Source organism: Loxodonta africana, chromosome 15 (assembly GCF_030014295.1).
Source record: "Loxodonta africana isolate mLoxAfr1 chromosome 15, mLoxAfr1.hap2, whole genome shotgun sequence".
Taxonomy (NCBI): domain Eukaryota; kingdom Metazoa; phylum Chordata; class Mammalia; order Proboscidea; family Elephantidae; genus Loxodonta; species Loxodonta africana.
The window spans coordinates 2,674,668-2,687,005 of NC_087356.1; the positions used below are offsets into that span (position 1 = coordinate 2,674,668).

At 61.0% G+C, this 12,338-nt stretch overlaps 1 protein-coding gene across 3 annotated transcripts; it reads right to left on the minus strand.

The window, feature by feature from the left end:
* Positions 1 to 2,448: 2,448 nt before the first annotated feature.
* SEMA4C (semaphorin 4C) lies at positions 2,449 to 11,862 on the minus strand. Of its 3 annotated transcripts, XM_064268422.1 has the most exons (15): positions 11,795 to 11,862; positions 9,730 to 9,875; positions 8,061 to 8,209; positions 7,611 to 7,673; positions 7,321 to 7,419; positions 7,095 to 7,191; positions 6,854 to 6,970; positions 6,597 to 6,748; positions 6,336 to 6,511; positions 5,777 to 5,921; positions 5,454 to 5,676; positions 5,217 to 5,329; positions 4,040 to 4,197; positions 3,882 to 3,952; positions 2,449 to 3,758 (listed from the first exon to the last, which is right to left on the minus strand). In XM_064268422.1, exons 2-15 carry the CDS (start codon positions 9,836 to 9,838, stop codon positions 2,929 to 2,931), a joined length of 2,502 nt encoding a protein of 833 aa, XP_064124492.1. In that variant the 5' UTR covers positions 9,839 to 9,875; positions 11,795 to 11,862; the 3' UTR covers positions 2,449 to 2,928. The 3 variants fall into 3 exon arrangements, with proteins under 3 accessions (XP_064124492.1, XP_064124491.1, XP_023396912.1); XM_064268421.1 differs by lacking the exons at positions 8,061 to 8,209; positions 11,795 to 11,862 and having other exon boundaries at positions 9,730 to 10,669; XM_023541144.2 differs by lacking the exons at positions 9,730 to 9,875; positions 11,795 to 11,862 and having other exon boundaries at positions 8,061 to 9,701.
* Positions 11,863 to 12,338: the final 476 nt, after the last annotated feature.

The window sequence follows — 12,338 nt, forward strand, 5'->3', positions numbered from 1 at the left end:
CGCTACCCTCAGCCCAGTGCCATCGAGTCGACCGAATCAGCGCTACCTCAGCCCAGTGCCATCGAGTCGACCGAGTCAGCGCTACCCCCAGCCCAGTGCCATCGAGTCGACCGAGTCAGCGCTACCCCCAGCCCAGTGCCATCGAGTCGACCGAGTCAGCGCTACCCCCAGCCCAGTGCCATCGAGTCGACCGAGTCAGCGCTACCCCCAGCCCAGTGCCATCGAGTCGACCGAGTCAGCACTACCCCAGCCCAGGGCCATCGAGTCGACCAAGTCAGCACTACCCAGCCCAGTGCCATCGAGTCGACCAAGTGAGCACTACCCCAGCCCAGTGCCATCGAGTCGACCAAGTCGGCGCTACCCCCAGCCCAGTGCCATCGAGTCGACCGAATCAGCACTACCCCAGCCCAGGGCCATCGAGTTGACCGAGTCAGCACTACCCCAGCCCAGGGCCATCGAGTCGACCGAGTCAGCACTACCCCAGCCCAGTGCCATCGAGTCGACCAAGTCATCACTATCCCAGGCCAGTGCCATTGAGTCAACAAGTCAGCACTACCCCAGCCCAGTGCCATCGAGTCGACCAAGTCAGCACTACCCCCAGCCCAGTGCCATCGAGTCGACAAGTCAGCACTACCCCAGCCTTATCCTTCTGCTTGAGGAGACAGGGCAGCTTTCAAGACCCTCCCCCGCAGGATCCCCAGACCTTTGTGCTCCATCTGAAGTGTCCTGCTCATCAGAAATGGTGGAGAGGTTACAGAATCCAGACTGGGTTGTTTTTCTTTCAAACATCTGGCCCCATACCACTTCCCCTCACTAGGAAAGCGGCTTGATGCACACTGGGTGGCCAAAAAACAAAACAAAAAACCATTTCCGTCCAGTGAATTTGGAATTAGACTGACCCTACCTATAGGACAGGGTAGAACTGCCCCCTCGGGTTTCCAAAAAGTGGCTGCTGAATTTGAACTGCTGAAGTTGTGGTTATCAGCTGCAGCTCTTAACCACTAAGCCACCAGGGCTCTCACCGGTTGGCAATAAGGGTAGATTCCACATTCCCATGAAGCTGGGGCATTAAAGACTTTAGCATTCCTGGAGGAGGCAGCTAGGAGCCAGGAGCCTGAGCTAGGAGCCCTGGTAGTGCAATGGTTAAAGCGCCCAGCTGCTAAATGAAAGGTCGGCAGTTTGACCCCACCACCCGCTCTGCAGAACAACGTGGCACTGTGTCTGTAAAGGCTACAGCCTTCAACCAACAGAGACTATCACACTAAGATACCCTTTGAACTTGGAACTGAAGCCACACCTGGAGGTCACCTTTCATCCAAATAGATTGGCTGATAGTATCGCCGTGAGTACTGTGCTGCCTTAAATTTATGAACTACAGGAGACCAAGCTCTCGGTATTTACCCTAAAGCAAAGATGAAAATGTAATGAGGGGCAGGGAAGCTAGATTAATGGAAACAGAACAAACAGAATGGAAATGAGAATGCTGACACATTGTGAAAAACGTAACTAAAGTCATGAAAAAATTTTTATAAAAATTGCTAACTGGGAACCTAATTTGCTGCGTAAACTTTTCCCTAAAACACAATAAAATGTTATTTAAAAAAAGATTTACAGCATTGGAAACCCTGTGGGGCAGTTCTGCTATTGGAATTGACCCCACAGTTGTGGGTTTGCTTTTGCTTGAAGGTAGTAGGGAGCCTCAATCCACCATCCTTAAACTGCTTCTAGGAAGTTCCCCTCCTCTGGCCCCCTCAGACTTCTGGGAAGGCAGCTCCTCCTCCTCCCCGCCTTGACTCCCAATGCCCTGACTTCTCCCCCTGGCCAGAAGCCAAGGCTGGCTCCCAAGAGGCTGTGGGGGAGGTCTGGATCCCAGCCCCATAGCCACCACTGTGGGAAAAAACTGGGCCTTGGCTGTTCCCCCCTCGAGAGTAGCACAAGCAGGCAGGGACCACAGTCCAGCTGCTGCCCTGGGTCCATTAGGGCAGGCAGTCCAGCCTCGCTTCCCCCACAGGGAGACTTCCCTCTTGGCGCCCAGGAGAGTTTAGATGAAGTGCTTCACTCAGCCCCATCACAGTAACGTTTTCTCCATTTTATTTGTCAATATAAAAATACTCAATATTTACAACAAATAAATACGCGGGGACACAATAAGTTACACTGTCAGGAGCCCTCCTGCTAGGACTGGGAGCCAATACCTCAGACCCACAGCACACTGGCCCTCCCCTCCCTCCCCCCACAACCTCTCCCAGCCCCTTAAGGGAGGACAAGTATAAAATACCACTGAACCCCAGGGGGCCCCTCCCACCCTTCCCCCCAAACACACAGGAGGCTCCACCTCCCTCCCCCCCACAAACATTCACATCCCTCAGAGAAGGACTAGGCCCACCCCTGAGCCCTGAACTCCCCCAAAGGGGCACGACACCCTGCCCACCCCACCCCCTTATGTACATCCCTGCCCCGCTCAGGACAGGTGGGGGTAGAAGAGGCAAAGTGGTCCAGCCCCTTCCCCTTCATAGCTCCAAAAGACTCACCAGGAGGCCCCCAGGCCAAGGGAAGACTCGACAGAAACGGCAAGGCCATGTCACACACACGTGCAAACACCCACATACACGCACATACATACGTACAAACACACCCACATCTCCAACTTCTGCCTTGAAAAGTTTTGGCTGCTGGGGTCCCACGTGTCCACGATTCACAGAGAGGAGGGAGATGCCCCCTCTGAGTCTGGTGACCTGGTGAGCCACGCCAAGTGGCAGTGCCCATGCTGAGCAGAGCAGGACCTCATGGCTGGGCGGGTGCTGGGCAGGGTCTGTCCCATGTCCCAGGCAGCGTGGGTGCCCTGCCGTGTCCCTGAGGTAGCTGGTGCCTGTGCAAAAGTAGGAGCTGCCCCTCCCACAAGCCCCCAACACGGTGGGGGGGTTCGCCTCATACCGACGACTCCTCGGGGTTGGAGTCGGGCAGCGGCTGGCGCTGCTGCAGCTTCCGCCTCAGTTCATCAGCGAGCTCCGGCAGCGGGTGCCCGAGCCCACCCCGGGCCTCCCCTCCTAGCTGTAGGCGCACATAACCGTTGGCATTTGAGTTCCGCCCGCCCCCCAGGTGAAGCCGTGTTGGAGACGGCAGGGGTTGGCCCGGGATGCCAGGTGGTGGAGAAGGGGGCCCGCCACCGGGCTGGCACCGGGCATGACCAGGCACAATCTTCAGGGAGCCATCTGAGTAGTAGTAGCCAACAGGATCCCAAAGTTTCTCGTCTGTCTCAGGGCCGGGCCGGAACGGGGGACTGGTGGGCTCCTTGGGCAGCTCCAGAGGGTACACCAGGGTCCTCTCGGCCGCCTTGGCACCTTTCTCCAGCTCCTCACGCAGCCGCCGGCGCAGTGACAAGACGAGCAGCAGCAGCACCAGGCACACAGCCCCCAGAGCCACCACGGCCAGCCACACCAGCCCCAGGTTTTCCAGGGGAGCCCGGGCCTCCAGGGTCACTGATGGGCCGGCCACCACAGCCACAAGGTAGCCTTCGGCAGCCAGCCGTGCCCCCTGCTCCTCGGAAAAGCAGTGGTAGGCCCCAGCGTGGCGGGGCTGGGCGGCCATCACCACCAGGGCCTGGAGTCGGGCATCATAGAGGAAGGAGCCAGGCTGTTCCGCGGGCAGGTCCCGGCCACCAAAGGTCCAGCGGGCATGGGCCAGGTTGGAGGAAAGGCGGCAAGGCAGTACCAGGTCCGTGCCCGCCACCACCGTGATATTTTTGGGAGTGAGCCTCACTGCAGGGCAGAGACAGAGAGGTGGCACAGTCAGCACAGGAAGCCCAGGGCCAAGCGGAGCTGTGGGGACTCCAGCTCTGACCCCAGGCCACTCCCTCGGAAGGGGACAAACAGTCAGCTCACCTTTCTTGGTGCCACGCAGGTTACAGATGGCTGAGGTGTCTGAGATTGTCACATGCTGGATCAGCAGGGATCTGGCAGGAGGAGCGGGATCGGTCAGGATCCCGGCTCCAACCACCTTGCCCTCCTCCCTCACATCGGCACCGTACAGCCCGACTCACCCAGAGTGGCCCCCTGGGGCTACGCAGCGGCTGGTGTTGACGTTCCAGGCGCAGTAGGGGTCCCGAGCCAGGACGCAGTCTGCACAGGAGCGGTACTTGATACAGTCGGCCAGGGGCAGCTGGACAAGCTGTGAGCGGGAACCCGCAAAGAGCAGCTTCTGCAGGAGAATCGGGTGTGGGAGGATGGGGCAGCCTGTCTACCCCAAGAGGCAGCCGGAACAGGACAGCACGGGGGCTCAGACGCTCACAGGGAGCACAAGGCAAAAAGGTGGCAAAGGAGGAGGAAGACAGGCAGTGCCAAGGTCCCGATGACAGGCCAGGATTCTAAGACCCAGGGCTTACCACAAGCCAGGCACAATCCTAAGCACCTTATCAACATGACCTTATTAGAAACGCGTAACACACCTATGAGGCTGAGCAGTCTAATCGCACTTACACACACACAACCCATTACAGCATCACAATGCAGGAAATCTGTTTTTCTCAATGCCCTCACCCCACACAACAGCACCAGCACAGCATAAGTGGTTTTCCTGTTTGAATGGTGCTTGCCTATCTGTGTGTTTATTCAATCCGTCTTTCTGCCATTATTTCATGTTCTGGGGGACAATTCTGAGTCACAACAGTTAGTTGATCAATGGCGAGCAAGTGATAGTTCAACGGGTGCTGCAAACCTGCCAGCAAAGACTATCTATCACAAGCACTTCAGGGAAATGGTCACGGAAAGAGAAGGGCAGGACCAGCAGGTACTCGGGACTGGTAGAACTCTGAGCGAGTGCAGGAGGGTCCCATAGACATCACGGCAGCTTGAGGCCGGGGATCGGCTGCAATGAACGACCAGCTGGGGGAAGAGGCTGCAGCCAGAGCCACCAGTGCAAAATTGAGGCTTCGATGGGGGCTTTGACGGGAACGTCAGAGGAGCTGCTGGCACTCAGGTCGAGGAACACATACATCCCCCTAGGAACAAGGCTATACATAATAAGCCAGTAGAGGGCAGAGTCCTTAGCGTTCTTATTTCCAGGAACTTACCCCACACTCATGGATGTGTGTGCACAATGCTTCCCGAGCCTCGTCCTGGCCAATCACACAAACCAGGTTGGGGAAAGGCAGACAGGGCAGACAGGGTGAGACAGGAAGGAACCCTGGGAAGATGGTGGGTGGGAGCCTGACTTCCTACCTTGCTCTGGGACAGGACCAGGCTGTCCACTGGCTCCTGATCAAACACCTGCAGCTCCTCAATCAGGTAGATCCAGGGCCCCCGGCTCACGGCCTTGAGCAGCCAACCGTCTCCTGAGGGTGAGGGCAAAAGATGTAAGGGAGAGGGCACAAGGGCCTGAGTACCTCCAGCTCTCCCTGCCCCAGCCACAGCCTTCATGCAGCCTCTGCTGGCCATGCCTGCATCCACGTGCCATACCTGTACCAATGAACAGCACTATATAGGTGATTCCGTCAAGCCCTGCAACCCGGTCAGCCACCAAGTGGGTGAAGTTGGTGTCCTTCTTCACGAGCAGGGGGTGACGCCACCGAGGGCCCACCTGCTCCTCCATCAGCGGGTGCTTCTTGATGAAATTGAGCGTGTTGTCGGGCAGTTCGAGAGAGCTGGTATAGCCATGATGGCGGTGCCAGTTGTTGATACACTGGAGGGTATGGGGCGTGGGCAGGAAGGCCAGTCAGCCTGGGCGGGGCTGGCACTAGGGCTGAGAGTGGGCAGCCACACCCCTGCCCTTGAGGACTCACCGAGCCAGGTCGAGGACTGGGGACTGGATCGGTATAGCGGCCCCACTTCTGGGCTTGCTCGCGGTATTCCTTGTAGGGGCCCTCAAATACCCGCTGGATCTCTTCCAATTGGTACTCGCAGATGGCCGACAGGTCCACATCGCCCCTGTGGCAGGGAGGGATACCCCAAGGCTCAGGCCTAATGCCCACCTTGTCCCACGCCCCGCAGCACAGGGAAGGGGCAGTGAGGCAGGAGCCAGGTGGGACAACGGCGGGCGTGAGCACATTTCCAGTTACTGCCTAGTCAACTCCTGCTCATGGCGACCCCATGTGCATCTGAGCAGAATTGTGCTAAATAGGGTTTTCAATGGCTGATTTTTTAGAAGTAGATTGCCAGGCCTTTTAGGCTATAAAGTGCCACCCAGGGCAGGGCACCATCCACCTCCCAGTGAACCATGAAAAGGGGTCAGGTGTCCAGCATCCTTCTTGGTCTCTGGATAACTGACTAAGAGGCTGGGCCCAGGTCCTCACACAGGCTAACCTTCTCCTACCCATCCCCAAAGATTCCCGGCCAACTCACCATCGTGCCCGAAACACCCCAAAGAAGGTGGTGTTGTGCCAAGAGGTGCCCTGCAGGGTGTGCAGCGCCTGCAGCTGGTTGAAGTGCAGCTGCCAGTCGGGAGCAGAGCACACAAGCCGCGCCTTCAGGAACGTGGTCCACTTCCTCTGCAGGGTCCGTGCGCCCCCCAGGTCTCCCTGGCAGATGGCAAGGAGACGTTAGCAGTCAGCCTGGCCAGGCCAGTGGGGCTCCCAAGGCCCATCGACGGGGAGGGTTCTGTACCTTGCAGACCCGGGCTACCCGAGCCACCACCTGCTCAGCATAGCAGTCGTACTCCACCGCCCGCTCACTGAAGAAGAAGTAGATCTTGTCATCATCACCTGTGAAGCTCCCCACACTCTCGGGTACGTAGGCAGAACCTACAAAGTGAGGCTCTGTGGGAGGAGGAGGAGGGTCAGTGACGGCGTATTGGGGACTCTCTCAGTCTCTCCTACATACGAAGGCTTTCCCAGTCCCCACGCCAGCTAATCAGGGCTCACCGTTGAGCCAAAAGGCCAGATATTCTGTCTTCATGGAGTAGTGGGGCCCCATGTTACGCAGGATAACAGGCTCCGTGCCCAGGAAGTTGTTGAACGTGGCCGAATACAGCTCGCCATCTACAGGAGACAGAGATCAGCCAGACTGGAAGTGAACTGAGGACATGTTCAGGCCCACACAGCCCTAGAGTGCAACCACGTCCCTGGGGGACGCCCCCAGCCTATAGCGGGGACAGCCACTCACCGACAAGGAGGCCAGTGTGGCCCTTAGTTGGGTCATAGGGACACTTTCCCTTCCCATCCTCCAACTCTCTGCGCTCCAGAGAGAAGGTAAGCGTGTCCTAGAGGCAGAGAGAGAGAGAGACAGTGAGATTGAGACACAGAAGGGGAAGACCTCAAGGGGCCCAGGAGATCATGGCCTGGGGCCCAGAGATGAACTGAGAGGGGCCAAGAGGAGGAGCTGCACTCACGATGTAGGTGCACTTGGGCTGGAAGGCGTAGGTACCACAGACATACAGGTGGGAGGCATTGTAGGGCTGCAGGAAGCGGATGAAGTTGAAACACTCCGTCTGGGTGGAGAAAGGCGTCCAGTTGGCGAGAGTAGGAGGGGCCCGAGACATGGGACAAAACAGCCAAGAATTGGACCAAGACCAGTCTTGGAACAAGGGGAGACAGGGGCCCCCGAAGCGCTGGCGAGAGTGTGTGGGACATAAGACACGCCAGTGGGAAGCACTAGGGGCCCTGCCCCCGCAGCACCCACCTGGTTACTCTTCCCTTTCTGGGTACACTCAGCCTTCTTCTCAGCTGGGGCCTCCCACGAGATCTGGGGACAGAAAGAGGACATGTCAGCAACATCACAGGCGCCTACTGAGCGTGTGCCACCGCACGGCCTGAGGCAGCAATCTGGGGGATACCAAGTGAGAAGACACAGCCCCATTCTCTGGGGGTTGACTTTAGCAGAGGACAGAAGCCCCACCACTCGATGACAGTAGAATCCAGTAACTGCTACAAAAGGAGGCGGGGTAGGGGGAAGCAACACGCTGGCCTTGGAGCAGAGAGCTGGCCTTGGAGGGTGAGCAAGATTTCAGTGTGGGAGAAGGTGGGGTAGGAAATGGATGGCTGGGCTGAGGGACAACCTGACCAGGCAAAGCCCCTCTGGGCCCTGCCTTCTCTCATCCCACTGTGTTCCTCCCACTCTCCCACCTCTCACCACTCCTTGCAGCTCCAGAGCCTCCACATTGAAGGCAAACAGGGCCTCCCGGGCCCCCACGTACAGGAGCCCCGTCCGCTCGGTCAGGGTCAGCGTCAGGAAGTCCTGGATGCCCGTTTGGGAGAACCGTCGTGCCACCGTTGCCAGCTCTGCAGGAACGAGGCAGGGTTGAGCAGGGCCAAAGGGGCCAGCCTTCCCTTTTACAATGAATGGCCTCCTAGGTACAATGACCTCAGCCTCCCGTATCCCAGCCAGCACCCCAGTAACAGATGCCAGCCAAGTCCCTGCTTTACTGACTGGCAATAAAGGCATTTTCTTTACTGACTGGCAATAAAGACATTTTCTGAGTTGCCTTTGGGCTGACAGCTCCACCCGAGCCTCCTTGGCCATTCCCAGCCTGCGAAGGGGCAAATCTGGGCTCCCAAGGAGGAAGGAAGGAAGGATATCTCAGCCGCAGCTTCCGGCCAGAGGAAGCCATAAGACCGATGGCTCTCACTCTCAGGGTCAGCCGCACCTCCCGCCCCAGAGTGGGACACTTCCCCTCCCAACTTCCTCAGTGGCTATTTCCTTCCGCACACCGCTGCCCACATGGCAGGGTCCAGCTAGGCCCTGGGCCCAGGTCACACAGGGCAGGAAGTAAAGAACAGTTGTCAGCCCTCCTTGACTCTAGACACCCTTCACTACAGGACCCAAATCAGGCTGTCCAGGCAGCCCAGAGACGCAGGCACAGCTGGGGCTGGGAAGCCAGGCCACGAAGGGCAGGGGAGCCAGAGGCTCAGGGACCAGGGATGGTATGGAAGCCACAGAGGCGGGAAGCCATGCTGCCATCCAGCATGCAGCGTACTACAGAGTCACATGATTTCTACGTCAGCCCCTGAAACAGTTCCGACCTGTCCTCAGGGTCCCCCCAAACCAGCCTTAGTCTTTGGAGCCAATGATGAGCCCAGACCCAGGTCAGTGAGGGAGGGCTTCATTAGCACCTGACTGAGCCTGTGGGAGGTGAGCTCACCCAGGGTCCCCAGGGTGCAGAGATGATATAAACACCTGACATCACCTCTTTGCACAGGTGTGTGCACAAAGAAGGCTGCAGGCCTGCTCTGCTCCTCCCACGCAAGCACAGAGACAGACACACACACACCCAGCACCACCAGAGGGTACAAGAGCAGAATAGGCAACTGTTAGGGTTCACAAGGTGGCTCCTGGGGGCACAGGGTTGGAGCTAGAACAATTTCGGGGGGGTAACACCTCATCCTTTACTCCTGGCCTGGTTCTGGTTTCTCTCTCTGGGCTCCCAGTACTACCGACAGTTCAAAAAGACATAGGAGAACGATACAGAATGGTGCATATCTTGCATGAAAGGAGCAGTCAGAACTGGGGATGGGGAGTTGAAAAGAGGCTTCCCAGAGCTATCCCAAGTGTTGGAAGGAGGCAAGCTGCAGGTCGTGACCTGTACTACCAGTTCTGAGTCTCTGGGGCCACAGTCACGTTTCTTAGAAAGCTGCCCCACCAGAGCGGTGGGCCTTGAGTTTTCCTGCAGAATAAAGCCTGCCCATTCTGGGGCAATTCCTCAGCAGCCCCTGTGCTTCCCGGCAACACCCCTGTTCCCCCAGCCATCCTTCCTGCCTTCCCACTCCCCACAGTCTTCCCCTTCACGAAGTCAGGCACTCACCCCCAGTGGATACCGTCTTCCGGGGCACAAGGTTCCACCACACCTCAGCCCCAATGCCAAGGCCCCACAGCCCCGCTGCCAGCAGCCAGAAGGCCCAGAGTGGGGCCATGGCACATGCTCCAGCTCTAAGCTCCAGGTCAGCTGCCCTGCTGGGGAAAAGAAAGGGTCATAACCACAGCCAGAGAAAACAGTCTGGAAGGGGTCCCACACAAGCCCACGCCAGCAGGCATTGACAGAACACCTGATCAGCTTTCTCAAGAGGCCCCTGGGGGTCCCCCTCACCCCTCTCCTTGGAGGAGGGGGCGCTAAAACCCCTTGCCCGAAAAGACTGGGCTCTCCCTGAGGGGAGGGGGAGGATCCGAGTGCCCTGGGAGTAGGCACTTCCATCTCCAAGACTACACGAAGCCCTCTCCCCGCCTCCACTCGACAGGAAGTTGTTTAAAAAAATGAAAAGGGGGACCTCTTCCCCCACACCTAAACGGTTTGAAGGTTTCTTAAAATAACCCCAGGAAGCGGGACCTGCCTCCATCGGGGCTCCAGCCTGCGCCAAGACCTAATTCCGGGATGCAAACCCTTAGTGCGTGAGGGGCATGTGGCGGGGGCTGCTGGTTGGGAAGGACCCCGTCGGGGGACTTGGTGTAGCAGGTTGTGGAAGTACCGGCCCCAGTCTCTCCCCTCCCCCAGGACAGACAATAGCCGGCTGGGGCAGAGCCCAAAACCCCGTTCCACATCAGCAGGGCTGGATGGGGCCGGGAGCTGAGGGGCCCAGCTTCCCCAGGCCCCTTTGTTGCCCAAGGAGGGAGGCAGGAAGCGGGTAGGATGGGCGTGGAAATGACCAGGGCCTCATCCTGTTCCTCGAACAGCCTCCTAGGAGACACTCAGCCCCCGGGCAGGGGGCGGCTGGGGAACACAGCCGGCTCTGCTCTAATCAGGGATCTTCCTCCCGGCTGTGCTTCCAGGCCGGGGTGGGGGTGGGGGTGGGGGTGGGGGTGGGGCGGGGGTGGGGGTGGGGCCGGAGGGGGCTCCTCTGGGACCACGGGGGGCGCGCCGCGCAGGGCCAGCGCCTGCGCGCCCCCGAATCTGACGACCCTTCCCAACTCGGGGACTGCGCCCCGGGGACCCTGACGCCGCCAGGGGGTCTGAATGGATTGCCGCTGCTGCAGCCCGCCCGTGCCGGGCCCAGAGATAAAGGCGCTGGCGACCTGTGCACCCCAAAACAAAGGGTCCCCGCCAAGACCCGGCCCCCTTGTCCCGCCGGGTCTCCCCTCCCCCAGCTCCGGGGATTTGAATGCAAACAAAGCGGCGGCGCCGGAGCGTGGCGGGGCCCGGGCTGCGGACGCCCCCTGCCGGCCCGGAACCCCAGCGCGGGAAGGGCGAGGGGCCGGCCGCGTTCACCCCCACCGTCCCCACACCCCCGCTCCCCCCTGTCCCTCCCCCCAGGCCGGGCCAGACCCCGAGGCGCGCTCCGAGGGTCCGCGGGCGCAGCAGGGCCCCCACCCCCGCTCTTCCCGGGGCGGGGAAAAGGGGCGGCCGCTGGGGGGTGCAGGACGGGGCGCGGGGCCCAGGTTCTGTGTCCCCCGGCCCTGCCCACCCAGAGCCGCCAACAGCGAGCCGCGGCCGCAGGCGAGCGCTCCGGCCAGGGACAGGGCGCCCGGCTCGGGTCGGGGGCCCGGCTTTCCGGGACAACCCGCCTGCCGGCGCAACGGGAGGCGGACAGGGGGCCGCGCAGGGAAATCTGATCCACAACATCGGCCCCAAGCCAAGCCCGCCCCAAACTTTCCGTCGGGGGTGGAGGAGCCGGGGGCAGTTCGGGGGCTGGCGAGGACCTGGCCACGGGCCGGGCAGCACGAGGGACCCCCACCCCTCCCCACCAGCTCCCCGCCCCTCCCGACCCCCGGGACAGCCGGCGGGGAGCGCACCAAGGCTCGCAGGCCGCCAGCCGCCCCCGCCGCCGCCCCTCCCGGCGCCCCCGGCCCTGCCACTCACGCGGGCGGCGGCCCCTGCCCAGCTGGGGACAAAGCGGCGCCCCTCGCCCCCGGCCCCGCGCAGCCCCGGCCCCACTCACCTCGGTGCGGCTCGACTCTCCGGGCGCCGCCCTCGCGTCGGCGGCCGCGGTCCGCCCTACCTTTGCGCCGCCCTCCGCCTCCGCCGCGCTCCCGTCCACCGCCCCCGCCTCGGCCCCGGCTCGGTCTGCGCCCCGGGCTCGGGCTCCCCGCGCCACCGCGGCGGGCGCCGGCGCTTTCTCCAGCGCGGCCGCGGCTCTCCGCCCCCGGCCCTGACGTCAGGCGGGGGGGGGGGTCCAGCAGAGGGCCCGCCCAGGAGGGGCTGCGACCCGCCGCGACCCGCGGGGCCGCCGCCTTCCCCGCCCGGGGGCTCTCACAGCCGCCCGCCCGGTGCCCAGCAGCCCGGCACCTCCGAGCCGCGGTCTGCGCCACCGCGCCGGGGGGCGGGCGGGGAATCGGACTCACCCGCTGTAGCCGAAGTGACCCCCCTAGGCCTTCCGCGGGCCGGGCGGCTGGGGTCGGGATGGGACTGAAGGACTCCCCAGTCTCCGATTAGAGGGACGAACGCAGGCGAACGACCGCGGGGCGAGTATCCGGGGTGGGGGG

What these genes read in the sequence shown, in the direction of transcription:
- SEMA4C (XM_023541144.2), bottom strand. Translation starts at nt 8,450, where the DNA reads ATGGCCAAGGAGGCTCGGGTGGAGCTGTCAGCCCAAAGGCAACTCAGA. An exon ending in GGGGTGTTTCGGGCACGATG is followed by an intron (nt 5,922 to 6,335) that starts GTGAGTTGGCCG and finishes TCCCTGCCACAG; the next exon opens with GGGCGATGTGGACCTGTCGG. An exon ending in CCTGCGTGGCACCAAGAAAG is followed by an intron (nt 3,759 to 3,881) that starts GTGAGCTGACTG and finishes TCTGCCCTGCAG; the next exon opens with TGAGGCTCACTCCCAAAAAT.